The sequence below is a fragment of the Rhinatrema bivittatum genome, chromosome 12, assembly GCF_901001135.1.
Source record: "Rhinatrema bivittatum chromosome 12, aRhiBiv1.1, whole genome shotgun sequence".
NCBI classification, from domain to species: Eukaryota; Metazoa; Chordata; class Amphibia; order Gymnophiona; family Rhinatrematidae; genus Rhinatrema; species Rhinatrema bivittatum.
Genome location: NC_042626.1, coordinates 13955982 through 13982533, shown reverse-complemented (window position 1 = coordinate 13982533; position 26552 = coordinate 13955982). Strand labels below are relative to the sequence as shown.

Here is a 26552-nt window from a genome sequence, read left to right as displayed (position 1 = left end):
CATGGTCATAAGCAAGCAGCTTCCAGGGAGGCAGGGGATTCTCCTCCCCCTCTGTGCACATGGTCCCTCTCTCTGGTCCTGCCTGGGTCTTGGCCTTTTGGCTGAGAGGTGACCCATACAGGGTCAGACAACAGAGAAAGTAAAAGCCGGGCTGAGAGAAAGTGACATATTGAAGCTGGGTAACAGCACATGACTGGCCATGAGCTTAGCGGAGCTAAAATCAGTGAAAGCTGAGACTGCAGAGGGCCAGAACACTAAATGCTAAAACAGCCATGAGCCTAGTGGAGCTGTAAACCCAAGATAGAAAAAACCTTCCAAGGGAGAACTGAAGGTCAGCAGCAGGCCTGGAGGTGGAGTGGTCCCCCCTTGAGGGAGGGGACACCAGTGGCTGATCTGGAGATCAAGTGGTCCACCTTGAGCAAGGGGACCCCAGTGGCAGACCAGGAGATTGAGTTGGGTCCCCCAGAAGGGCGAGGACCCCAGTGCAGACTGGGAAGTGGATTCAGGTACCCCAGAGGGTGTGGACCCCAGTGGCAGTCTGGGAGGTGGAGTCGGGTCCCCCAGGAGGGCGTGGATCCCAGAAGCAGTCCGGGAGGCGGAGACAGGTCTCTCAGCAGAGTGGAAGGAGACAGTTTAGAAACAACGGATCCCCCAGGCCAACACTGCCCACCAGCCTAGTTGGATCTTATCACATAGTGAGACTTGGGATAAAGGGGGGAGGATAATAATAATACTTGAGTAAGTGGGAACGCAAGAGGTCCCTTCTGTTCTATAGGGTGGTGTACTGTGGGGGCCAAGAACCCCAAATTGCCAAACATTAAATGTTCTTGCTACCTTGTAGAAATGTATATAGTTGTGTAGACTGAGACTACTAACCACGAGTAGATAAGTGTGCTGCTTGACATTCTATTAGCAATGTACATAGTCATATAGAAATATATATACTTGTATAGTCTAATAAACCTGTATATATTTGTGCATACTGCCAGCCTTGTTCACAGTCCCATTTGTTTTCCTGGGGTGAAGGGAGGGAAATCCCACCCTCTAACACCTTCCCCAGATGGAGGGACAGGCACCAAGAACGTGAGGACCGACGGAGTCTTCCTTAGGGGGGATCCTGCCAGGTTGGTCCCGGACCCAGGAACGCCCCGTGAAGTAAGCAGTCAAAGAGGGTGTTACACTAGTGACTCTGAGCCCTTTTCTACAGACTTTGTCCTTCTACTCCACAAGCATATTTAGCCAAGTGGGGGGTAAGAGGTAAGCAGCAGCTGCCCCAGAAGTCTTCGCTTCCGACTAAGAAGCGCAAAGGGAGGCCTCCAGGAAAGTCTGGGGAGACCTCCATCTCCTGGGCATGGGAAGTTGTTCAAGAAAGGCCAAGAAGTCTTCTACAGATTCCGATGAGGAGGAGGATCCTCAGGGGGTTTCTAAAGGTGATCCTGTGGATGATCCGATAGCTGATCCAGTTGATTACCAAAGGGAGCCTGTTTCAGATGGGATGGGTCAGTGACACAAAATTATTCAGAGTAGTTAAATCTTAAGTGGATTGTGATGACTTGCAGGAAGATCTTGTGAGACTGGAAGATTGGGCATCCAAATCGCAGATGAAATTTAATGGGGACAAGGGAAAAGTGTTGCATATAGGAGAAAAATAACCCTTGCTGTAGTTACATGATGCTAGGTTCCATATTAGAAGCTTCCACCCAGAAAAAAGATCTAGGCATCATAGTGGATAATACTTTGAAATCATCGGCTCAGTGTGCAGCAGCAGTCAAAAAATCAAACAATGTTAGGAATTATTAGGAAGGGAATGGTTAATAAAACAGAAAATTTCATAATGCCTCTGTATCGCTCCATGGTGAGACTGCATCTTGAATATTGTGTACAATTCTGGTCGCCGCATCTCAAAAAAGATATAGTTGCAATGGAGAAGATACAGAGAAGGGCAACCAAAATGATAAAGGGGATGGAACATGTCCCCTATGAGGAAAGGCTGAAGAGGTTAGGGCTGTTCAGCTTGGAGGTGGGATATGATAGAGGTCTTTAAAATCATGAGAGGTCTTGAATGAGTAGATGTGAATCGGTTATTTACACTTTCGGATAATAGAAGGACTAGGAGGCACTCCATGAAGTTAGCAAGTAGCACATTTAAGACTAATCGGAGAAAATTATTTTTCACTCAATGCACAATTAAGCTCTAGAATTTGTTGCCAGATGATGTGGTTAGTGCAGTTAGTGTAGCTGAGTTCAAAAAAGGTTTGGATAAGTTCTTGGAGGAGAAGTCCATTAACTGCTATTAATCAAGTTGACACTGCTATTACTGGGATCTTCTTAGTGTTTGGGTACTTGCCAGGTACTTGTAGTCTGGTTTGGCCTCTGTTGGAAACAGGATGCTGGGCTTGATGGACCCTTGGTCTGACCCAGCATGGCAATTTCTTATGTTCTTAAGAATAAGAAGACCTTGGACTTCTGAAGTCTCTACAGCCTCCCAAGGGGTTGCTAGATCCCGGGGGGGACTATCCCCCCTGGTAGTTTATTTATTTATTTAGAACATTTATATACCGACATTCAAATGAATATCACATCGGTTTACATACAACTGGGGGTAAAAGACTTAACAGAGAGAAAGGAAAATAATAGTTACATCTAACAGGGATATCAAGAGGAACGGGAGAGAGGGAGAAAAAGGTCAGGGAGACCTAGAGAGAGAAAGTAGAATATAGAGGGAGGATACAGTAATTATATAACAGTTAACAGTAATTATATTACAATTATGTTACAAGGCTATGTGGTCTGGAGTATGGGAGGATTAAGTAAATGCTTGTTTGAAAAGTCACGTTGAGCCATCCAGGCACGTTGGGGTGTGTTGGGAAGCAAACTCCAAGTTCTCTATCCCGAAAGCAACCCAGAGCCGCCCCCTGAACCCTCAGGGAATTAAAGGATAAGCTTTTGACCAGGCCAGCTTGCAAAAAGGCCAAGACATCACCCACGGAGGCACAAGTGGGGACCACGTTGCGTTCCACACACCAAGACTCAAAAACACCCCCCCAAATCGCCCCTGAAAGGTTTTTGGTGTACCTCTTATCAGCAGGACATCTGCAACTGGAGCTTTCCTCCCTCAACAACCAAAGTGGTGGAGCCTGTGCCACTGCAGGAGAGGGGAGTGAGGATTATACTCCCAAGTATTTCTTGATACCCAAGAAGACTCCATCCCCTCGTAGCCCAGTCTGCCACAACAGGTCCTTTGCCCCCTAGTTGGCAGACATATTAGAGGAGGCATCCCAGAGTGCCCCAGTCAGCCTTCTTCAAGTACATTTTTTTTGATAATCCAACCCTTAATTTCAATAAATGAATTAAGTAATTTCCATTTGATATTCCATCTTTTCCTAGGAAAGGCACAAGCCAGAATACAAAGAAAGATGTGAATTGCAGTACATATGTCAGAGCAAGGACGTGACATAAAGAACATATGAACTAGGAATTGAACAATGTAAAACTGTATAGGTAGCAATACACAATGGGGTAGATTTTATAAATGTACGCGCGGGCGTACTTTTGTTCGTGCACCAGGCGCAAGCCTATGCAAAATAGGCCCTATCTAAAACCCCCCCTACCTTTGTTGGCAGATTTACGCCTGCGGAAAGCAGGCGTAAATCTGCGCACGCCAGCAGGTTGCTGGCGCGCCATCACCCGACCCAGGGGCTGGTCCGGAGGCCTCGACCACGCCCCCGGGCCGGCGCCACGCCCCCGGGCCAGCCCCCAAAACGCCGTGTCACTTGCGGCACGCCCCCGACATGCCCCTCCATGCAAGCCCCGGGACTTACGCACGTCCCGGGGCTTGCGCGCGCCGCCGAACCTATGCAAAATAGGCTCGGCGCGCGCAGGGGAGGTTTGGGGTAGGTTTTCGGGGGGTACGCGCATATCGTACGCGCGTACCCCTTTGAAAATCTACCCCAATGATTTTTTAGTGTAGGTAGGGATATAGTAATAAGATAAGCTAATATGGCCCATAATAAAGTAGCAACAGCAGAAAGATGGACAGAGATGCAGAACTCAGGGGTAGGTTTATCTGAATAGCCAGGTTTTGATTTTTGTTTTTTTGTTTTGTTTTTTTAAAAGGAACAGTAGTAGATTTCCCTAAGTAAATCTGGTAACATGTTTCACAATTTAGGTACAAAGCAACTGCATGACGCTTTGTTCAGGCTAGCCTTGATGTAGCTAGTGAAGGGGTGGATAAAACAGCATGTTAGGAGGAGCAAAGTCAACTCATTCAGGTGCATATGGGCAAGAATTCAGATTAGAATGCTGGTACTGTTTGATTCAAGCATTTGAAAAGAATACAAAATACTTTATATTTTATCCTGTTCGCAATGGGGAGCCAGTGGAGCTTATACAGGATAGGCTTCATATGGTTGCTGGACATGGCCCCTGCCAAAAGCCTCGCTGCTGTGTTTTGCAACAACTGGGGTCATTTGAGGCTGCTCTGTGGAATACCGTAGTACAGGGAATTACAATCATCAATGCAGCTGTAGGTCAGGTAGTAAATAATGATGGCTAGTTCATGTTTTTCAAAGAAGTTACAGAATTATTGTTGGAGTTGATATAAATGAAAGAATGTAGACCTCACCACAGCTGAGACTTGGGTTTCCATGAGAATTGGTAATCAAGATGGACACCCCCCCCCCCCTTCCCAGGCTACATACAGATGGAAGATGGTCTCTGAAATGGAGGATGGGAATAATAAAAGTCATCCAGACCGGTTTACCCAAAGAGATTAATTTGGATCGGTTGAGTTTTTTTGTGATGGCTGAGCCATTAGGCTAATGCTGAGAGACAGTTGTTAAGCTCAGAAATAGCAGAGGATTGCTTGTCTTTTAACACATAACTGGATGTCATCAGCAAATAAATGATATTCAGTGTCATAAGATTTGAATGATGTTGCAAATTGGCCAGATGAAAATGTAAAAAAGCCTTGCTGAGAAGACCAAGCCCTGAGGAACTCCACATTTATTGGCCCAAGGAATGGACTGAGTTCTGCCGCTAAGGAATGATTGGAACCACCTGAGGACCAGCCAAGCAATAGCAACGTTTTGTAAATGCAGTAAAAACTACCACATAGAAATCTAACAAGATATGTGGAGACGACGTTGACTAGGGCAAGCAGAACAGATTCTGTCCCTTGGCCTTTTCTGAACCTCAGCTGGTAAGCATGAAGAGTATAGGTCTCCTTCAAGAGTTGAAAGCAAACTTTTTCTAGGAGTTTGAACAGGAAGGGGTAAATGAGTTTGACTCCACAATAACAGCTAAAGCTATAGCCTCCAGAACACTAATGTGGTTGAAGGCCTCTCACCTACAGAAGGGCATTCATGATAGAACTGCAAACACATCTTTTCTAGGAAATAATTTATTCAGAGAAAATGTCAGAGAAAAAGTGAATGTTATTGAGGAACATTGCTCAGCTTTGCAAACTTTAATATCTGCAACTTCACTGCTTAGCATTGGTTTTTTTTCAAATAAGTGGTATAGAAGCACTTTTAAATAAAATAAATAAATAAAAATCTGTCTCAGAAGAAATATCAACAGTATTCTTATTAAAGACCATACAACTTCTATTCAAGAAGAAGATACTGTCCTTATCAGTATTACAAGCAAACGTCTGTATCCTCAACAGCAATTTCAATCTCAACAACAAGCTCAACGGAGTCACTCGCAAGTCAGAATGCGACCTCAGCAAAGCAAACTCACCAGCTCTCTCAAAAACCATTGCAGAGATTTTGGCAGACTCTTTCCATATCTTCCAATGCGGGGGGGGGGGGGGGAATTCACTATTTTTCCCAAATAGTCCCAGATATCAACGGACAAAGGGTCCTCTCCATCCTCAATAGATCCTGTTTTCTAAGAGGTTCATATTGCCACTTAGCCAACTAAGTTCAGACTTATCCGATTAAATGGTATTGTTTCAATATTCAGGCACTTAGCCAGATGACTATTTATCTAATTAAATATTAAGAAAATAATCCGAGGAGGCAAGATGGCGGCATAGGCGGTCGCACACTCCTGAGCTCCGGTATCGCAGAATTTTTCATGCAAAAAGATGCCAGCTAAACGGAAAGGCAAGCTCCGTTCCTACCCTTCTGAAGCGGAGTTAATGGCAGCACAGCGATTGATCACCTCGTATGCGACAGCTAAGGTGTTAGAGACGGGAGGAGAGGGCTCCATTGAGGGAACCTTCGAGGAAGCGTCGGTTTCCCCGGGAGAAGTCACCTTAAGCCCCCCGGATCCTCGCAAGCCCGATATTGTTCTTCCTCCTGAACGCCTGACGACAGCTGAGGCGCAGACCCATGAGGCCAATGCGATTGGCTCAGCAGAGGGGGGTCAGAGGGCGGAAGACGCCGAGCTTCAGCAGCGGGAACCCGTGGACTCTGGAACAACAGGGGCAGAAAATTCCTTCTCGATGCCCCCAGTATCTACCCCAATTCGGAAGGGGCTCACTGAGGCCCTGGATGGAGCAACGGCGCCGATTATACCAGGAGGAACCCGACTGGATGGAATATCTCCGGTTTTGAAAACGGGTGAGTCAATGCCTAGACCCCGTTTTTCAATGCCTGTAAAGCCAGATAATATCACTCTGGAAACAATATGGGACATTATGGCTGCGCTAGTAAAATCGATCGGCGGGTTCCAGGATAATTTGGAGGTAGTAGAAAATAAATTGGAGGAATGTGAAAACCAACTGAGTGAAATAACGCCAAAATTGATAACGGTTGAAGCTGAAGTAAAAAAAAACCAAGAGTGCAACTTGAAGATTATAAAGGATATAAATCTGGTTTCAAAGAGATTGGAGCACTTAGAAAATTTTTCAAGACACCTAAACTTAAGATTCCTGAACTTTCCAAAAATAATTGGAGAGCTTCCCTATATCACATTGAAGAAGTATTTTGTTGAGATTTTAAAATTTCAAGAAGCAGAAGTTCCACCAGTGAATAAATTGCATTTTTTGTCTATTTCAAATAAAAATAGAAATGTTCCGTCGTTGAATGTTAATGAAGGGAACTTGACTAGGTTTCTAGAGGACTCTGCAATGGAATACTATGAGACTGCAACACTTATGGTATCGTTTATCACAGAAAAAGATTTATCTGAAACCATGAAACGTTACTTTAAAAATATAGAATTACAATTTAAGGGGACACAAGTACGTGTCTTCCCAGATTACGCCCCTGTTACTCAGAACAGGAGGCGTGAATTTCTTACATTAAAACCTCAAGTTCTTGCCCTAGGTTTTTCATATATTTTAAAATATCCTTGTAAATGCATGGTAAAATCTGCAACAGATACTTTTGCTTTCCAATATCCTGAGCAACTGAGATCCTTTTTAAAAAAATATTAAGCCAGCTAAGTGGTGAGTGGGATGGAGGCGTTCTGGGCCTCATCTAGTTAACTTAGCAGGAAAAGTGCCAATATTCATCCTTATCTAGCTAAATTAGCCTGGATAAGCCTATGCTTCCAGCCTGTCTCCCCAAGCAATGGCAGAAGCACTGGGCCCGGGATGTGGTAGGATGCCACCATGATCTGAGCTGAAGAACTTTCACATTGAAGGTACCAGAAGGGTGGGAGGGTTAGGGTTGGGGTGGGAGGAAGAGGGCCCTGAAGGCTAACAATTATTAAAAATGTGGCTTGACCCATAAGCGGGAGAGTAGGGGAAACTGGCCCTTTTGTTTTTATCTTTATGAAAATGGATATTGTTTGGTGGGGAGCCTGCAGGCTCGGCCCAATAGGACTGAGCATTTGGAGCTTAGATGGGCAGTGATAGGGCCTACTAAGCCTGCAGTCTTTTTTTTTTTTTATTATTTGAACCCAGTTAAGGCTAAAGTTATCTGGTTAACCGCAGGAGCAGAGACTTGGGGGCACCAAAGAGAAGACTCGGGGCAGGGGCCCCATGTGCCCATCGCTAACAACTCCCCTATCTTGATGTGAAGCCTCCAGCAGTGTCATGTGATGTCAACATGATACTAACCTAGTTGATGAAAATTTTAAACTACCCATATTGCTGCAAAATTCGCTGATACTTTTTACCCACTGAGGTAAATTTTCAAAAGATGTGCGCATAAAAAGGCACATGTGCAAGTATACGGTATTTTCAAAATTGCAGCATGTGTGTGTAAATCAGGGTCCGCAAGTAACTGTGTGTGGGGAAAAAAAGGGGACGTGCCAGGGGCATGCTGGGAAGGGGGGTCAACATTTATGTGCCTAAGTTGCTATTTTAAAACCTGCCAAAGTGACATGCATAAGTCTTTTACTTGCATATATTTACTCCTGCTCAGTTTCTGGTGTAAATGATCGTAAATATCTCTAAAATGAAAAAATGGCTGGGTGGAGGGATCTGGGTGAAATGCGGGGACTTCAGGCTGAAGAACCAGGAGGGATTTTATGAGCTTCAGTTGGACTGGGTGATCTGGCAGACTAATTGGTAAAACTAATCGTTTTGTTGTGACACGCATGTTATAAAATCCCTTTACTTATGCGTGTAAAAGCTGATTTATGGGTATAAATGCACAAATAACACTTGTAAAATCTCTTTGCATATTCCTTTAAGATTCAAAGTGCAAATACACAGGTATATTACTTGCGCATACTTATTTGGCAAAATTACGATTTTCTGGATAAGTGGTGGCACTTATCTAATTATATTCTGATTTATGCAGCTATGTAATAGCAGGCCTACTTAGCTAGATAAGTCTGAAAAGCACCACTTGTCTGTCTAAATAGCACTTTTCGGACTTATCCCGCTACGTGCCACTACTTTGCCAGATAAATCAGTATTTATCCGAATAAGTCCGAACTTGCGTGGCTTGTGGTTTTTATATACACGAGCATTTGTGCGTGCATATGTGCTCATATTTTATAAGCTGTGCATATATGCGTGCAGGTTATAAAATCAATAGTAAATTACCATGCACCCACCTACATGTGCATTTGGGTGCATGTAGCAGTTCTGAAATGTTATCCTTACAGATTTATTCCAATTTTCAAATTGCCGCAAGGACAAAATATGCACTGACGTTTGCACCTCCTTTATCAGGGGATACTTTTCCCATTGAAAAATAATGCACAAATATGTGAAAATACAATCTGTGCACCTCCTAATGCAGCTAAAATTATGCCTTCTGTGGAATCCTATACAGACTTTTATCTAGGTAAAAGGGGAGAAATCTTCAGAGGGCGCTATTCCATTGGTAAATTAGTATTTACCTGAGTAAACAGTTTATGAAAATTGCCCTCTGCATGACGTATTTTTAAAGTAATCCTAAAAAAGTAATCAGAAAAATAATCAGAATCTAAGAGAATCATGTTCAGAGGCATTTAGCAGAAAACTCACATCTTATCTGGCTTAATGCCAATTTTTCAATATTTTGGGTACTTATCTGGCTAATTCTGGTCTTGCCATAGAGCTGTCCTAAAGTTAGCCAGATAAACCAGTGGCTGAATTTGCATCTCTAAGTTTCTAGTGACTATGATCTCTTATTTTTTGTTTTATTTGTGATGTCTGATACATATAATGTGAACAAAATCAATCATGGCATGCTAAAACAAGGGCTCCTGGCATCGATTGCCGTACCAATCCTTAATCTGTCTTTTGATTTTGATTCTAGGCCATTGTCCTCCTGGTCAGTACTCTCTAGATGGGTTCAAACCATGCCAGTCTTGTCCCCGGGGTAGTTATCAGCCTGAAGCAGGACGAGCCCTATGCTTTCCCTGTGGCGGTGGTCTGACTACCAAGCATGAGGGAGCCTTTTCTTTTCAGGACTGTGATACAAAAGGTAAATAATATTCTTCTTGAAAGGGCTCATGCACGTCCATTGTCTATTTAATTCAAAATACATTTTGTGTTCTCCTTTGTTACATCCTAGCCAATAGGCCACTCCCTTGTAATTATTCTTGCCTGTTTGCTAAGAGATTCACTCTTAGATATAATGTCATATAAAGTTGCTTAGAATTCTACTTTTCTTTCCCTTGGTATAAAGAAGTTTCATTCACTCAGAAACAGTTTACTGATGTTGACGTGCTTTGGCATATAAATATATATGTGTGTGTGTGTGTGTGTGTGTGTGATCTGTCATTTGTTCCAAAGCAAGGTTTAGAAATCTCTCTGTCTGTAACCTTTTCTCCACAGTTCAGTGCTCCCCAGGTCATTACTACAACACCAGCATCCATCGCTGTATTCGATGTGCTGTTGGGATGTACCAGCCAGACTTTCGTCAAAACTACTGCATTGCTTGCCCTGGGAACACTACCACAGACTTTGATGGCTCAACATCTGTTTCACAGTGTAAAAGTATGTATGGGAGTGCTACCTTTCTTATACTCACCACAGTTCTCTCATATTTATGGCGAGAGACATGCACAAATTCACCCACCTATATACAGACTAGCAGAATTACCTGTTATTTACACAGGTGAAAATGTTTTTCTTCAGAAAAGGAGTTGTATAATATAAAATAAAAACCTTACAGGTCCATATTTAAAGCATTTGTCAGACAGACAAACAGAAGTTTTGAAAATCCTGCTGGGTTACCACCCCTGACTTATCCAGCTAAGTAGTTATCCAGCTAAAATCTTAGATCAGCCAGGGGCAGTCTAGGGGGCATTTTGGCTAACTTATCTTCAATGTTATCAGGCTAACTTAGACCTAGATTAATCAAATTGCTATGTGTCTTTGTAGGAGGCGTCCCACTGTCGCGGGGGGGGGGTTGCCGCAATAGTGGGGCCCTGCTCCTGAAAACACATTGTGGCTTCATGGCACGTTCTGTTGTGTCGCAGCCAAACACTGCGACACAAAAGACTGCAGCGAGCACCCTTTAACATGATGGCAGGCCCAACCTCACAGGACCACCATCGTCTTAAAGGGCCACTGGCTTCCAAAAAAAAAAAAAAACACAACCAAACAGGGAGGCTAAGCAGGGGTCATTTCTGACCCCCATTTCAACCTGGGGCCGCTGGTTGAGGCGGCCCTTGCTCCCCAAAAGTAAAATATGCAAAATGCATGTAGCAGCAGTGGCGGCATCCTCACCCCCTAGCCCCACTGATTGCACAATCCAAAGTCCCCTGACCCCCCAATTGCACAATACAAAGTTCCCCTGCCCCCCCCCGAATGACCATAAAACATCCCACATCCCCTCCCCTGACCCCCCCAGTTGCACAATCTAGTGCACCCTGACCCCTCCAATTGCAGAATCCAAAGTACCCCTCCCTCTGACTCCTCCAAATGACCAAACCAAAGTTCCCCCTCCCGCTGATGCCCGATTGCACAATCCATCCTCCCCCTTGACCCTGCAAATGACCAAACTAAAGTCCCCCCTTCTCCCGATTGCACAATCCAGTTCCCCCTCCTCCTGACCCTCCCGAATGACCAATCCAAAGTCCCCTGCCCCCCTTGACCCCCCAATTACACAATCCAAAGTCCCCCTGATTCCCCGATTGTACAATCCAAAGTCCCCTTCTTCCCTGAATGAGCAAACCAAAGTCTCTGCCCTTTACCCCCGATTTCATAATCCAAAGTTCCCCCTCCCTGAATTTCCAAACTAGTCTTCCCTCCCCCCTGACCCCCTCTCCTCATTTACCCAGCCCCCCTCCAGAGACCCCCTTACCTTATCCTTGATCCTGTAGCAGGGATGGGTGCACCTCTCATGTGGCCTGAGTCCGATCCCTGGACCTTACCCTGTCACCTGACTGGGGTAAGGTCACTGGTTCAAGGATAAGGTAAGGGGGCAGGGGGAGGGGCTATGGATCTCGGGGGGGTCAGGGGGAGGGGGACTTTGGTTTGGTCATTCGGGGGGGTCAGGGAAGAGGGGGGACTTTGATTTGGTCGTCCGGGGGGTCAGGGGGAGCAGGGAATTTGGATTGTGGAATCAGGTGGGTCAGGGGGGAGGGTGGACTTTGGATTGGTCATTCAGGGGAGGCGGGGATGCCACCACCACATGCATATTGTATACTTTATTTTTGGGGAGTAGGGGCTGCCTCGATTGACGGCCCCATGTTGAAACGGGTTCAGCAATGACCCCTGTGGGATGTTTTTATTTTTTTTCCTGCTGCATTAAATGTGCAGCGGGAGCCTCAGGATCCGTGTTAGAGTCCCAGGCCTCCTGCTGCACATCTAATGCATTCCAGGGAGATGTAGTTATTTTATCACAGCTGACCATCTTGTCATCGGCCACAATAAAATATTAGCATAGAATTGCCATGTAATGACCTTCTTTGCATGCATTTGCTTTTTTAATGCGCCCCAGGGGGCGCCATCAATATTTAAATTAGGGGGTCACATTAGTAAAGAGGCGCTAGGGTTGCTTGCACACCTCCCGTGCCTCCTTGCTAGCGAGAACCCGATCGGCATCGGCGGTCCGCCGGTTAGGAAAACCGATGCCGAGTTTATCAGCGTCGGTTTCCCTAAACGCCGCACAGCCAGGGGGTTCAGGAAACAGACGCTTGTCATTCAAGCGTCTGTTTCGTGCACCCAACTGCCAGTGGGTTTTTTTTTCTATTTTTTAACTTTATTTAATTTTGTTTTTCCACCTACTTAATGTCACAACGATATTAAGTAGGAAGCAGTATAGAAAAGCAGTTTTTTCTGCTTTTCTGTACTGGTTTAAGGAGCGCTCAGCAATTAACGCCTGCTAAATTATTTTTTGCATCTGGAGTGAATGCTAATAGCCTCAGTCACATGCATTTGCATGTGATTAGCGCTATTAGACTCACTCTGCATCCGACACGTGTTGAATAGGCATATTGCATTAGGGGATTCGTTAGCGCCTGTTCATCCTGCATCCAACTGCAGGTTATACAGTACGCTCGGTTCCTGCGGTTCATGGTACTGGGTCAGCATTTCCCGTTTCAGACTCTCCCCTTTGCGCTGGCCACGGCACCTCGCACATTCACCAAGGTAATGGTGGTGGTGGCGGCAGCTCATTAGAGCAAAGTTGAAAGTCGCTTGTCAGGCGCCAGTGCAGAAGATAATCACCACCCTAGAATATCTAGGCTGGGTGGAGAATTTGGCGAAGAGCCAGCTGATCCCATCTCGGACCCTAGATTACTTGGGGGCTTGGTTTGAAACTCTGAAGGGCAAGGTGTTCCCCTCGGAGGAGAGAGCCTAGAAGTTACAGATGCAAGTCTGGCATCTGTTGGCTTTGCATATTCCCAGAGCTTGGGATTTTTTGCAGGTTCTCGGCTCAATGGCCTCAACACTGGAGTTGGTGCCGTGGGCTTTTGTGCATATGAGACCGCTACAGAGAGCTCTGTTGGCACAGTGGAATCCATTGTCAGAAGAGTTTCATATGCCCATCTCGCTCGATGGTCATGCATGGAGCAGTCTGGCTTGATGGCTGCAGTCATCCAAGCTGGTCCATGTGGTCGATCTGGAGGACCCAGATTGGGTAATTCTTACTACTGATGCCAGTTTTTCTGGTTGGGGAGAAGTATGCCATGACAATCGGCCCAGGGTGTTTGATCGGTGGAAGAAGTCTCTTGGTCTATCAATTGCTTAGAGACCAGAGCAGTGAGGTTAGTGTTGCTTGTTTTTCTACCTTTGGTTCAAGGCTGCTTGGTGAGGATCTTGTCGGACAATGCGACAACCATGGCATATATCAATCGGCAGGGAGGAACCAAGAGTCATGCGGTGGCCCAGGAGGCTCAGAAGTTAATTTTTTGGCCGGAGCAGTTCTTGATTCAGATAGCGACGTCTCATATTGCAGGGGTCAAAAACGTCCAAGTGGATTTTCTAAGTCGCACAATGCTAGACCCAGGGGAGTGGGAGTTGTCCGAGGCAGTGTTGCAGCTCATCTGTTAGAGGTGGGGCTGCCCCCATGTGGATCTAATGGCGACGCGTCTCAATGCAAAGGCATCTCATTTTTTCAGTCGAAGATGGGCGTACGGGGCTGAAGTGGTTGATGCTCTGGTAATACCCTGGCTTTGGGGGGGTTCTTATTTACATATTCCCCCCTTGGACTCCGATAGGCAAAGTGTTGCGTCGGATAGAGAAACACCCGTGGGAAGTGGGATTGGTAGCCCCGGAGTGGTCTCATCGGCCGTGGTCCGCAGATCTCGTCAACTTGGCAGTGGATGGACCGTTATGCTTCAGTCATCTTCCTCGTATCTTCGGCAGGGCCCCATATTTTCAGACCAGGCAGATCGCTTTTGACTAGCGGCCTGGCTTTTGAGAGGCAGCGTTTGAGACGAAGAGGGTACCCAGAGGTGGTTGTTACTACTCTTCTGCAAGCTAGATGTCATATATCCGAGTCTGGAAGGTCTTTGGGGCATGGAGTATAAGTAACGGGGTACAGGCCTTATGGTCTTCAGTGTCTCAGGTTTTATCTTTCCTTCAAGAAGGTTTGATCAAAGGCCTAGCTTTCAACTCCCTCAGGGTACAGGTAGTGGCTCTAGCTTGTCTACGTGGTAGAGTTGATAGTCACATGTTGTCCTCTCATCCTGATGTGGTTCGATTTCTTCGGGGGGTTAAAAATTTGTGCCCTCCAGTTAGAAGAGTTTGTCCATCCTGGAATCTTAATCATGTTCTCCTTTTGAACCTCTCCGCAGAGCAACTCTTTTGAACCTCTCCGCAGAGCAACTCTTAAGGATTTGACCTTGAAGGTTGTTTTCCTGGTAGCCATTTGTTCTGCAAGGAGAATCTCTTGAGTTGCAGGCTTTACCTTGCCGTGATCCATTCCTTCAGATCTTGGTCTCAGGAATGTCCTTATGGATGGTTCCCTCATTTCTTCCCAAGGTGGTATCAGCTTTTCATGTTAATCAAACTGTGGAGCTTTTAGCTTTCCCGGAATTGGATGTTTCTGTGCCTCGTGTGGGAACTAAGGATGTTGGACATCCATAAGACTTTGCTGAGGTATCTCAAGGTAATGAATGATTTTAGGAGATCTGATCATCTGTTCATTTTATGGCATGGTGCGAAGAAAGGTATCCAGGCTTCCAAAGCTACCATTGTGAGGTGGCTTAAGGAGGCTATTGGGTTAGTATACATTCTCAAAGGCCATCAGGTGCCTGAAGATTTGAGGGCTCACTCTGCACGTTCTCAGGCGGCCTCGTGGGTGGAGGCCTAGTTGGTTTCACCACAGGAAATTTGTAGGGCGGTGACTTGGAAGTTGCTGCATACTTTTGCAAGGCACTAGATGTAGGGGAACTGGAGTCTCGGTCTTTGGCAAGAGTGTCTTGCGAGTGGGACTCTCCAGGTCCCACCCTAAGTAAGGAGCTTTGGTACATCCCAGGAGTATGGACTGATCCAGATACATACAGGGAAAGGAAAATTGGTTCTTATCTGCTAATTTTCATTCCTGTAGTACCACAGATCAGTCCAGAACCCACCTGATCTATGGAGGTGGAGAGTCGGCCACTCAGCTGTAATCTTTTTGGTACAAATTTTTAAGGTTATAGAATACAGACTCGGAAGACTTTTTTCAAAGTTTACAAGTTTTGCAAGTGTTTTGTGCTTGGATACAGATCAATAATTAGGTACTGCAGGTGGCACCAGGGATTATGAAGCAGTGTCAGTTAAACTTTCTCTGTCTCCATCTGCTGGCAGGGATGAATAAACCCAGGAGTCTGGACTGATCCATGGTACTACAGGAACGAAAATTAGCAGGTAAGAACCAATTTTCCTATCTAATCAGCATCGGGTCACTCTAGTGCACGGCTCATTGGGTTCCCCCTTGGGTTCTGGCCTAGGTGGGGGTGACTCAGATGGTTCTGTTGAGGCTCCTGTAGAAGCGGAGGAGTCTCAGGTTCAGGGGGTTCTGGCAGCCCCAGGAGATTTGGTCTCAGGAGATGCAGATCCAGGGGGACACCATGGTGGTCTTGGTGCCCAAGGGTGATGACCCAAAGGTGGTATGTCTTTTTAGGAAAGAAGAGCTCGATGCCTTGCTGCCGCTGACTTTTCAGATGCTTGGGGTTAAATTCTGCAGGAGAACTCTGACTTGGATGGAGTGGATCCAGTCCTTGATGGGATGCGGGGTCCTCCCACAGCCTTTCCATATCACAAGTTGGTGCAGAAAATGGTGGAAGCGGAATGGGGTATTCCTGATTCCGGTTTAAAGGTGGGAAGGGCCATGGCACGGCTGTATCCATTACCCGAGCAGGCGTTGGAACTCTTTGCTCTTTCTAAGGTCGATGCGCAGTATCGGTGATTACAAAAAGAATGACTATCCTGGTGGTAGGGTCCGCAGTGTTGAAGGATGTTCAGGATCATAAGTTATAAGTTCACCTCAAAAGGATTTTTGAGGTCTCAGCCCTGGACTTGCGCACGGCTATTTGTACTAGTTTTATGCAAAGAGCATGTCTCCGATGGGTACAACAGTCCCAAGAGATCCTCCCAACCTCTGGCGAGGACACAGACAGGGCCGAGAGAATTGAGGCGGCAGTGGCTTATGGAGCGGATGCTCTATATCAGGGGTGGGCAAGTCCAGTCCTCGAGGGCTGCAAACCAGTCAGGTTTTCAGGATACCCCTAATGAATATGCATGAAATAGATTTGCATACAACTGAGGCAGTGTGTATGCAGGTCTCTCTTATGCATATTCATTAAGGATATCCTGAAAACCCGACTGGTTTGCATCCCTCGAGGGCCGGAATTGCCCACCCCTGCTCTATATGATTTGGTTCGTACCTCATCTCGCATTATGGCGTCTGTGGTTTCCGCCAGAAGGTTGCTCTGCTCCGAAACTGGGCGACGGACGTTTCCTCCAAGGCGCAGTTAGGCTTGTTACCCATTAAAGGTCGGTTTTTATTTGGAGAAGACCTGGAACATTTGAAGCAGTCTCTTGGGGACAATAAAGTCCTCAGGTTACCAGAGGATAAGCCTAAGGGCAAGTGGTTTTTTCAGACACTTTCTTATTTTCAGCTAGATAGGAGGTCTCGGTCGTCAGAACCGTGTCCAGGCCCCTAAGGCAATTTTCCTTTCTGGGGCAGTCCTGAGGTCAATCCTTTCAGGGGGCTCGAAGGTCATTCCAGGGCGCCGCCGGGGGGAGTGCTTCCGGTCTTAAATCCACGCAATGAAGCGAGGCTGATCCACTCTGTCATTCCCACTATAGGAGGTCGCCTGGCGATGTTTTACGAGGAGTGGGCAGTATCACTCAGGATCAGTGGGTTCTCAATGTGGTAAGGGTTGGTTACGTTTTAGAATTTGCTCGTCCCATCCATGATTTGTTCCTAATCTCCTTAGAGAAATGAGTAGCCATTCGAGATACTTTAAACCGTCTACGTCTCCTGGGGGCTTTGGTTCCGGTCCCCTATGAAGAACTTCACAGGGGGCGGTATTCCATTCATTTTGTGATCCCATTGAAGGAAGGGAATTTTCAACCGATTTTTTAGATCTAAAGAAGGTGAATGCAGTACTCAAAGTTCCGTGTTTCAGAATGGAAACCATGATTGTGGCAGTTCACAAAGGGGAGTTTCTGGCATCCCTGGATTTGACAGAGGCATATCTGCACATCCCCATTCATCGAGCCTTGTAGTGCTTTCTGTGATTCATGATTCTAGGACAGCATTTTCAGTTTCAAGCCCTTCCTTTCGGATTGGCCACAGCGCCATGTACCTTCACCAAGGTGATGGTAGTGGTAGTGGCGGCACTCCGGAAAGAGGGGAATCTGGTGCATCTGTATCTGGACGACTGGCTTATCAGGGCGAAGACGGAGGTTATTTATTTATTTATTTATTCATTTATTTAAAGTTTTTTTAGACCAACATTCATTGGAAACATCACATCGGTTTACATGAACTGTTAACATCAATAAATAACATGGGGCAGGTTGCTCAACTAACGGTAGTTAGGTTCTTTGTTGCAAGTCAGTTCAAAGGGTTCTCGAAGTGCTACAGTCACTCGGTTGGGTTGTGAATGTAACGAAGAGTCGTCTGTCACCGACGCAGTCCCTGGAGTATCTGGAGGCTCATTTCGACACCCTAGTCGGCAAGTGTACCTCTCAGAGGAGTGCGTCCTGAAGCTGCAGGAGCAGGTTTGGCGGTTGTTGCAGTTACAGGTGCCCAAGGTATGGGATTATTTGCAGGTTCTGGGCTCTATGGCCTCGACACTGGAGTTAGTGCTGTGCTCACATGAGACCATTGCAGAGAGCACTTTTGTCTTGGTGGAATCCGGTCTTGGAGGAATTTCAGCTTCAGTTACCACTTAAGGGCATCACACTGGAGAGCCTTTCCTGGTGGCTTCAAACTTCCAATCTGGTCTGGGGTGTGGACCTAGAAGTCCTGGATTGGGTGGTAGTTAAAGTTATCATTTGATTGTTTTCTGTATCTCATTGTTTAAAAATGTAAACCGGAGCACCAGTCAGCTCAGGGTGGCTGGTCCAGGAAAGAGTGTGTGATCCATCAACTGACTAGAGTCCAAAACGGTCCACTTAGCCTTGCAGGAATTTCTTCCTTTGGTGAGAGGCCAGTCAGTGAGGGTTCTCTCCAACAATGCGACGATGGTGGCTTATATTTATTTATTTTTATTTATTTATTTATTTATTTCGGATTTTTATATACCGGCATTCGAGACCGCAGTCACATCATGCTGGTTCACATAAAACAGGGGTGCATAATAAACATAAACTAGAACAATGGTGCGGAAAAGGCAGTTACATGTAACAGGGTGACTAGAACTTGGCGAAGAAGGAAGAAAAAGGATAGGTTATTAATTCAAAAAGGCTAACGATAATGGAGATGGTTAACAATGGTGTAAATGGAGATGAGGGATCTACATTTACATTTACATCCATTTACATTTATATCAATCATCAGGGTGGGACCAAGAATCAAGGAGTAGTCCAGGAAGCACAGGAATTGATTCATTGGGCAGAGCAACACCTGGAGCACATAGCGACATTCCACATTGCCGGAGTCAAAACGATCAGGCAGATTTCTTGAGTGGGAATTGTTGGAGTTAGTGATGCAGCTCATTCGCGATCAGTGGGGCTCCCCCCCCATGTAGACCTAATGGCAACTCATCAGAATGCCAAAGCATCTCGGTTTTTCAGTCGGAGGCGAGAGCACGGGGCCAAGGGAGTGGATGCACTGGTACTCCCTTGGCCGAAAGGAGGAATGCTAGTCTGTCTTTCCTCCCTGGCCACTCATGGGAAAAGTATTGCGTCGTATAGAAAAGCATCAGGGAGAAGCGGTCTTGGTGGGGCCGCGCCATCCGTGGTTCATGGATCTGATCAATCTGGCTGTAGACAGACCGATTCAATTGGGTCATCTGAAGGGCCTTCTCCGGCAGGGACCCATATTTACCGACCAAGCTGCTCTCTTTTCTCTAGCGGCATGACTTTTGAGAAGCGATGGTTAAGATGTAGGGGTTATCCAGAGGTGGTTATTACTACATTGTTGCAAGCTAGGAGAAAGTCTACTAATCTTTCCTATGTACGGGTTTGGAAGGTTTTCGAGTCCTGGTGTACCGCCAATGAAGTTCGCTCTCTCAGGTCATCAGTCTCTGACATTTTATCTTTTCTGCAGGATGGTTTCGCCAAAGGCTTGTCTCTCAGCTCACTTTAAAGTGCAAGTGGCAGCTATAGGTTGCTTTTGTGGCAAGATTGATGGTTCATCTATTTCTGCACATCCAGACATCCTTTGTTTTCTTCGAGGGGCGAAGAATTTGCATCCTCAACTTTGACGAGTTTGTCCATCCTGGAATCTTGATCTTGTCCTCAGGGGTTTATGTGAGGCTTCTTTTGAACCACTCCGGAAAATGACTTTGAAGGACTTGACTCTTAAGGTGATTTTTCTGGTGGCCATATGTTCCGCTAGAAGGATTTCTGAATTGCAGGCGCTGTCGTGTCGTGATCCATTCCTTCAGATTTCGCAGTCAGGAGTCTCTTTGAGGACTGTGCCTTCCTTTTTACCAAAAGTGGTCTCCACGTTTTATGTGAATCAGACTGTGGAGCTTCCGGCCTTTCCCAGGCAGGACGCATCTACTCCTCATGCAAGGGAGCTCAGGTTGTTAGATGTCAGAAGAGCTTTATTGAATTACCTCAAAGTAAAGAATGACTTTAGGAGGTCAGATCACTTTTTTGTTCTGTGGAGCGGCCCGAAGAGGGGATGTCAGGCTTCTAAGGCTACCATTGCTTGTTGGCTTAAGGAGGCTATTGGTTCCACCTATATTCTTCGAGGTCAACTGGTCCCAGAGGGGTTACGTGCTCATTCTACGCATTCTCAGGCGGCCTCATAGGCGGAGGCTCAGCTGGTTTCTCCCCAAAAGATTTGTAGAGCAGCACCTTGGAAGTTGCTACGTACTTTTGCTAGACACTATCATCTGGATGTAGGCCATATGGGCTCCCAGCTGTCTAGGGAGCTTTGGTACATCCCAGGAGTCTGAACTGATCTGGGTACGTACCGGGAAAGGAAAATTGATTCTTACCTGTTAATTTTCATTCCTGTAGTACAATGGATCAGTCCAGAACCCACCCATTCCATTGAGGGGGGAGAGTTGTCCGCTCATTCAGTTTTTTATTGCAGAGAGTATTTCATATTTTCATGTTTTGTAAGTTTTTAAAGTTGAGACGTTTTTCAATTTTGTTGTGATTGACTTGGGTATAGATTAATACTGAGGAACTGCAGGTAGTACATGTGGTTAAGTAGCAGTGTCAGTAAAATATTATCTGTCTCCATCTGCTAGAAGGGAGGCATAACCCAGGAGTCTGGACTGATCCGTGGTACTACAGGAACGAAAATTAGCTGTTAAGAACCAATTTTCCTTTCTGTTTAGAAAGGCGTATTATCAAGACACATTTTTTCCATAAATTTTCTTTATTTAATTACAAAACCAAAAATACCCAAATGCCGTATACAGAACATCTCAACAAGACACATTTTTAAATGTTTTAACAAGTTGGTATACTGTTTTAATAGTTTTATTTATTACCATTTCATTTTATTTATGTTTCTTTTAGTCTTATGTAAACTGTTAATGTTTTTATTGTAATTCTCTCAAGTTATGATGGAGGTACTGGAATTTAAAAAAAAGTCATAAATAAAATTGATTAAAAACATTGCAAGTCAACATGGATTCATTCATACGTATGTAAATACATACAGTATATACTGTACACAGACACAGCCACATAAATGTTTGCATGTGCCTTGTACACCATGAGGACTCGGTATTTTTATTGAGGCAATAGAACTGGTAAATCCAGAATCCTTTGCATAGATGGGGGTGGGGGGGGGGGGGGAGAGAGAAACAGCTGGAGTAAAATGTGCCACTGCACATGAAGTCATCTAGTCACCATTTCTTGCTGTTATGATCACAGTACTATAGAATAATCCTCAAGAGAAAATAATTTTGGCCATCACACCTGTACATATGCACTTGTCAGCTTATAGAACAAATGGATCCTTAGTCTATTGTGCTCCCACTCCCAGCTGTGCACTTATTTCTTTGGTAATCTATCGTCTAATGTTTCTTTGATCAATCCTGAAATTGCAGATCGTCAGTGTGGAGGAGAGCTGGGAGAGTACACGGGATACATTGAGTCTCCAAACTATCCAGGAAACTACCCAGCAAATATCGAGTGCACCTGGAATATCAACCCACCCCCAAAGCGAAAAATTCTAATTGTAGTGCCTGAAATTTTCCTGCGTTCAGAAGATGAATGTGGAGATGTTTTGGTCATGCGGAAGAATTGTAGGTGGCCAGTTACTGTGTTAATTTTATTCCAAGAGATTTATATCAAGAGATTTATACCAAGAGATTCAACTTCTCTCTCCAATCTGCTCCCCCCCCACCCAAATTAGAGATCAGCATCTTTAGGTCCAACTCTCTCCAACTCTGCTTAATGTACGCCCCTCCCGGCATCCTAGAAAAGAACCCCTCCCCCCTCATAGAATACATTGCCAAACATATAAACATTGCCAACCCAGTCATCATTCTCGGAGACTTCAATCTCCATGTTGACTGTGATCCCCTCTCCCCATCATGCGAAACCTTTTTGACAGCCATGAATGCCCTTGGACTCAAACAGATTGTGACTAACCCCACACACAAAGCGGGTCATACCCTTGACCTTATTTTTACTAATACCCTAATTCAAGCTGACCACCCCATCTGTACGCCTATTCCCTGGTCAGATCACTACCGTATTGATACATGGTGCACTATACAGGATTCCCCCAAATCCCCACTACCTTCAAAAACAATCAGTTTCCGTAAACAGGCTAAAACCGAAGATATAATAGAGGCCCTAACAGAAGAGCTACCTAACATAGACCTTACAGATGCTAACTCCGCCACCTCCTCATGGTTCCAAATCACCACCAACATAGCAGATAGACTCTGCCCCTCTCAAACCAAAAAAATCAACTTAGAAAAGAATAACAAAAAACCATGGTATGTAAACGAACTTAAAACCATGAAACTAAAGCTCCGTAAGTTAGAAAAAACCTGGCGAAGGAACCGCCTTCCCACCGCACTACTACAGTTTCGCACACAATTACACGCCTACCGAAAAGCCACAGAAAAAGCAAAGAAAGATTTCTACGCCACAAAAATCCACCAATTCCAGTTCAACCCACAAGCTCTCTTCCAATATGTAAACAGCCTCATCATTTCTCAAGACAGATGCAATCCCGGCAATGAGAATGAAACAAAATGTGAGAATCTAGCATCTTATTTCCTTTCCAAAGTGGAAACCATTATGGCACGCTTCACAGCTCATCCTGGTCCCTCAAACTCACCTACACCTAAAATCACCTCTATAAACGGCATCATCCAAACCACACACTCACTCCCACACACAAAAAACCCTAATTCCTCCCTATGGAACCTCGAAAACACATCTGCACTAGAAATTGAAACTACACTCAAAAGAATCAAACCTGCCTATCACCCCTCAGACAACCTACCCACCAAAATACTACTCACAAGCCCTTCTACTACAGCCAAACACATCGCAAACATACTGAACAAATCCATCACCCTAGGCCAAGTCCCAAAGCAACTCAAGCATGCCATTATCAAACCCACCCTCAAAAAACCTAATTTGGATCCCAATGAACTAGCCAACTATCGCCCAGTATCAAACCTCCCATTCCTCTCCAAAATACTGGAAAAGATTATCAACAAACAACTCACAGAATACATTGATGAACACAACATACTCTCCACATCCCAATATGGTTTTCGCAAACACCATAGTACGGAAACTCTTCTCATCACCCTCTCAGAATCCATACTTAAAGCCATGGACAACGGACAATCACACATACTCGCACTATTAGATATCTCTGCGGCGTCTGACACTGTCAACCACCTCACACTAATCAAACGCCTCATGGAAATTGGCATTGCTGGCTCAGCCCTACTATGGTTCCAATCATACCTTAGTGACAGAAGCTACAGTGTAAAAATTGGTTGTAACAAGTCCAACCCCGTAAAACTATCTCAAGGAGTACCACAGGGTTCATCCCTCTCTTCTACTCTCTTTAATATATACCTCATCCCCCTCTGCCATCTCCTCTCTAAACTGGGTATCCAGCACTTTATATATGCGGACGACGTGCAGATACTCATCCCTTTTAAGGATTCCATTACAAACGCAATGAAGATCTGGAACTCTGTGCTATCTGAGATAAATAATTTGCTCTCCGATAACTTCCTAGCACTCAATACTAACAAAACAGAGCTACTCCTTCTCTCCCCTCCTAACAACCCCTCACGCTATCTCTCCCCCACATCCCAACTACCTGATCGCCCTCCTACACTACAAGTCCGCAACCTTGGCATTATAATAGATGACCAATTTAACCTTAAAAAATTCATTTCAGCCACTATAAAAAGCGGATTCTTCAAACTCCACACTCTGAAGAGAATCAAACCTCTTCTTCATACCTCCGACTTCCGCACAGTTCTGCAAGCTATGATCCTGTCCAAACTTGATTATTGTAACGCTATCCTCTTTGGCTTACCAAAAAGTACCCTACAACCTCTACAGTTATTACAAAATGCTGCGGCACGCATCCTTACCAACACACACCGTCATGACCACATCACACCAGTCCTTCAATCTTTACATTGGCTCTCTGTAACCTCCAGGATAATATATAAAGTACTCACGCTAATACACAAAGCAATTCATAATCAGGACATGCAATGGTTCCCAGAACATCTCCTGCTTCACACTCCGACAAGACCCACAAGAACACATCACCTAGCCAAACTCCAAATACCCTCTCCTAAGTGCTTGAAACACAGCACCTTTAGAGAGCGATCCTTTATCATATCAGGAACCTCCCACTGGAACAAAATGCCTTCCCAACTACGCCAGGAACCTTGCCACAAAACATTTAAGCACAATCTTAAAACATGGCTGTTCAAACTAGCGTATCCTGACTAATAAACTGACTCCCCACATAGATTCGACATCACCGTCCATTTGACCACCTACCGACCGCTCATTTGACCCTCTCACCTTCTTTTTTTCTCTCCCTACCCCATCTGACCCTCTCCCCACCCTTCTGACCCTCGCCCATTCTACACCCCCCACCCTCTCCTTCCCCCCCTTCTTTACTCTAGGTTCCCTCCTCTTCTTCCCCCCAATCATCCTTATTGCTTATTTAACCTACTTGTTAATATCAACTTGTACATTTGTATATATTTCTCGTATTATTCTCCCCTGCCCTTGTTAATCCCTACCTGTTAATGTTATTATTGTAAAGCCTGTTGCTAATTTATGTTACATTGTGAACCGAGGTGATGTTTTGCAAACGTGCCTCGGTATATAAGAAACCTCTAAATAAATAAATAAATAAATAAATAAATCAAGTATAAAGCAAAGTATTCCAGGATTCTACACAGTTACAAACATTTTGAAGGCAATCTGGGAAACCAGGAATATTATTATCTAAACTTCTAATAATTAATTTCCTGGATAGGTTTAGTTATGTGTTTCATAAGGATATACAGTACAAAGGTAGTGAAGCAGGTCCTGTTTTCTGTTTTGAAAGTGATAAAAGGACTGGTTCATTGACTGTCAATACCTCGTTTAATGTGCCAATGCCTCTTTTACACTTTGGTTTCTTTTCCCTGAGACAGCAGTATTTTCTTAGTAAGGCACTTCAGTAGTTCACTATAAGCCAGCACAACACCCCTAGTATTGCACAGAACTCATTTTCTCCCACAGTACATTCGTATAGGTTCCAATCTTCAACTCAAAGGTTGCAGGCTGGTCCACTTCCCAAGGAACTCCTCTGGCTCTGCCTGGGTAGAGATCTCTCTCTCTTTTAATCACAAGGCTAGCAGTCTCAATTATTAAAATTTGCCTCAGCTGTGTCTTGCACTTATTAATCCAGGTTTCTTAGCATGTGGATAAATGGATTCAGGACCAGTGAGTTAATGCCCTCTGCCAGCAGATGGAGCTGGAGCAAACTGACGTCACAGAATATATACTCCTGCAATAACATCAACCTGCCAGTATTCTCTGTCTCCAGCAGATGGTGGATGTGTATCTCCCTACTGGGGATTGCTTCAGATTTTAGAAGGAGAATTCTAAAAAGAAAAAGCCCCCTCTCCTGCAGTGGTACCAAATGGTCCCTCTCCCAGTTGAGAATTCCTGAGGTGATTTCTGTGGTCCCTCAGATGAGTGCCTTGGTCTGGTAGCTGGTTTTTCAGCGATGTGGACTTAGCTGTTTGAGCAACTGAAAGGCAGCAGGTGCAGGAAGCCAAGCATGGCAGTGATGGCATATGCCCTCTCCCCCCACAGCCGGAGACCATCTCTGAACTCAGCCAGGAAGGGCTGAGCTCAGGTAAGTAGGACTTCCTTTGGTCTCCGTGCTCGGCGGGCCATTCCGACATTCGTTCCCACTCCCTCGGGGTTAAGGGAACTGGGCAACCTGGTGGGTTGAGCAGCCCATGTGGGCTAAGCCCCACTGTTAGGCTTTTCCTGTGCTGTGTGTGGTAGGCTGCGGCAGCGTTTTCACACGCTTTTCTGCACATTCGGCTGCCCTCTACAGGACTGTTGGTGTGTGTCCAAATTATGCGCCCATTTTCTTTTGTGCGCGCTGACTGTGCACACATTCTAACACATATTAGGTGTATGCACAGGTTTGGTGCAGTGACAGTGCGCTTAGTTTTGTGGTGCATAGGCTTGGGGCACCTAACTTTTGTGCAATTAAATTTTGTGCACTTAAATTTTTTCAGTGCAAATCAGCTGGATGCACATCTTCAGTCACCTGTTAAGCATACAGAAGAACTAATGGCACCGGTGACCAAGAAACCTAAGCACCTTTCTCTCTGTTTTGCCTGTCATATTCATCGGGCATCTCAGCCTGGAGAGCACTCTAACATGTGTCAGCGCTGCTTAGAGGCTCAGGGAGAATTATCTTCCTCTGATTTTGCTAAGCCTGGGTCTTCCCAGCCTGATGATGGCCTGGTTAAGGATATGTCAGGAGGGACGCCTGACCTTCGAACTCTCTTGACTGGTTCCTCAGAAGGGGATGGCAGCTCAGTAGGCCCCATGCAAGTGTCTTCTGGTTTTGGCATGGATCCTTCTGCCTTTTCTTGGGTAGAATTTTTTCAAG

General features: G+C 45.3%; 1 protein-coding gene across 1 annotated transcript in view; it reads left to right on the top strand.

Moving 5' to 3' along the window:
• SCUBE3 (signal peptide, CUB domain and EGF like domain containing 3) overlaps positions 1-26552 on the top strand; it is a 464243-nt gene that overhangs the window by 419474 nt on the left and 18217 nt on the right. Inside the window, exons 19-21 of the mRNA XM_029573032.1 lie at positions 9651-9818; positions 10172-10333; positions 21466-21663. Of these exons, the coding sequence (XP_029428892.1) occupies positions 9651-9818; positions 10172-10333; positions 21466-21663 (528 nt within the window). The remainder of the gene's footprint in view (positions 1-9650; positions 9819-10171; positions 10334-21465; positions 21664-26552) is intronic.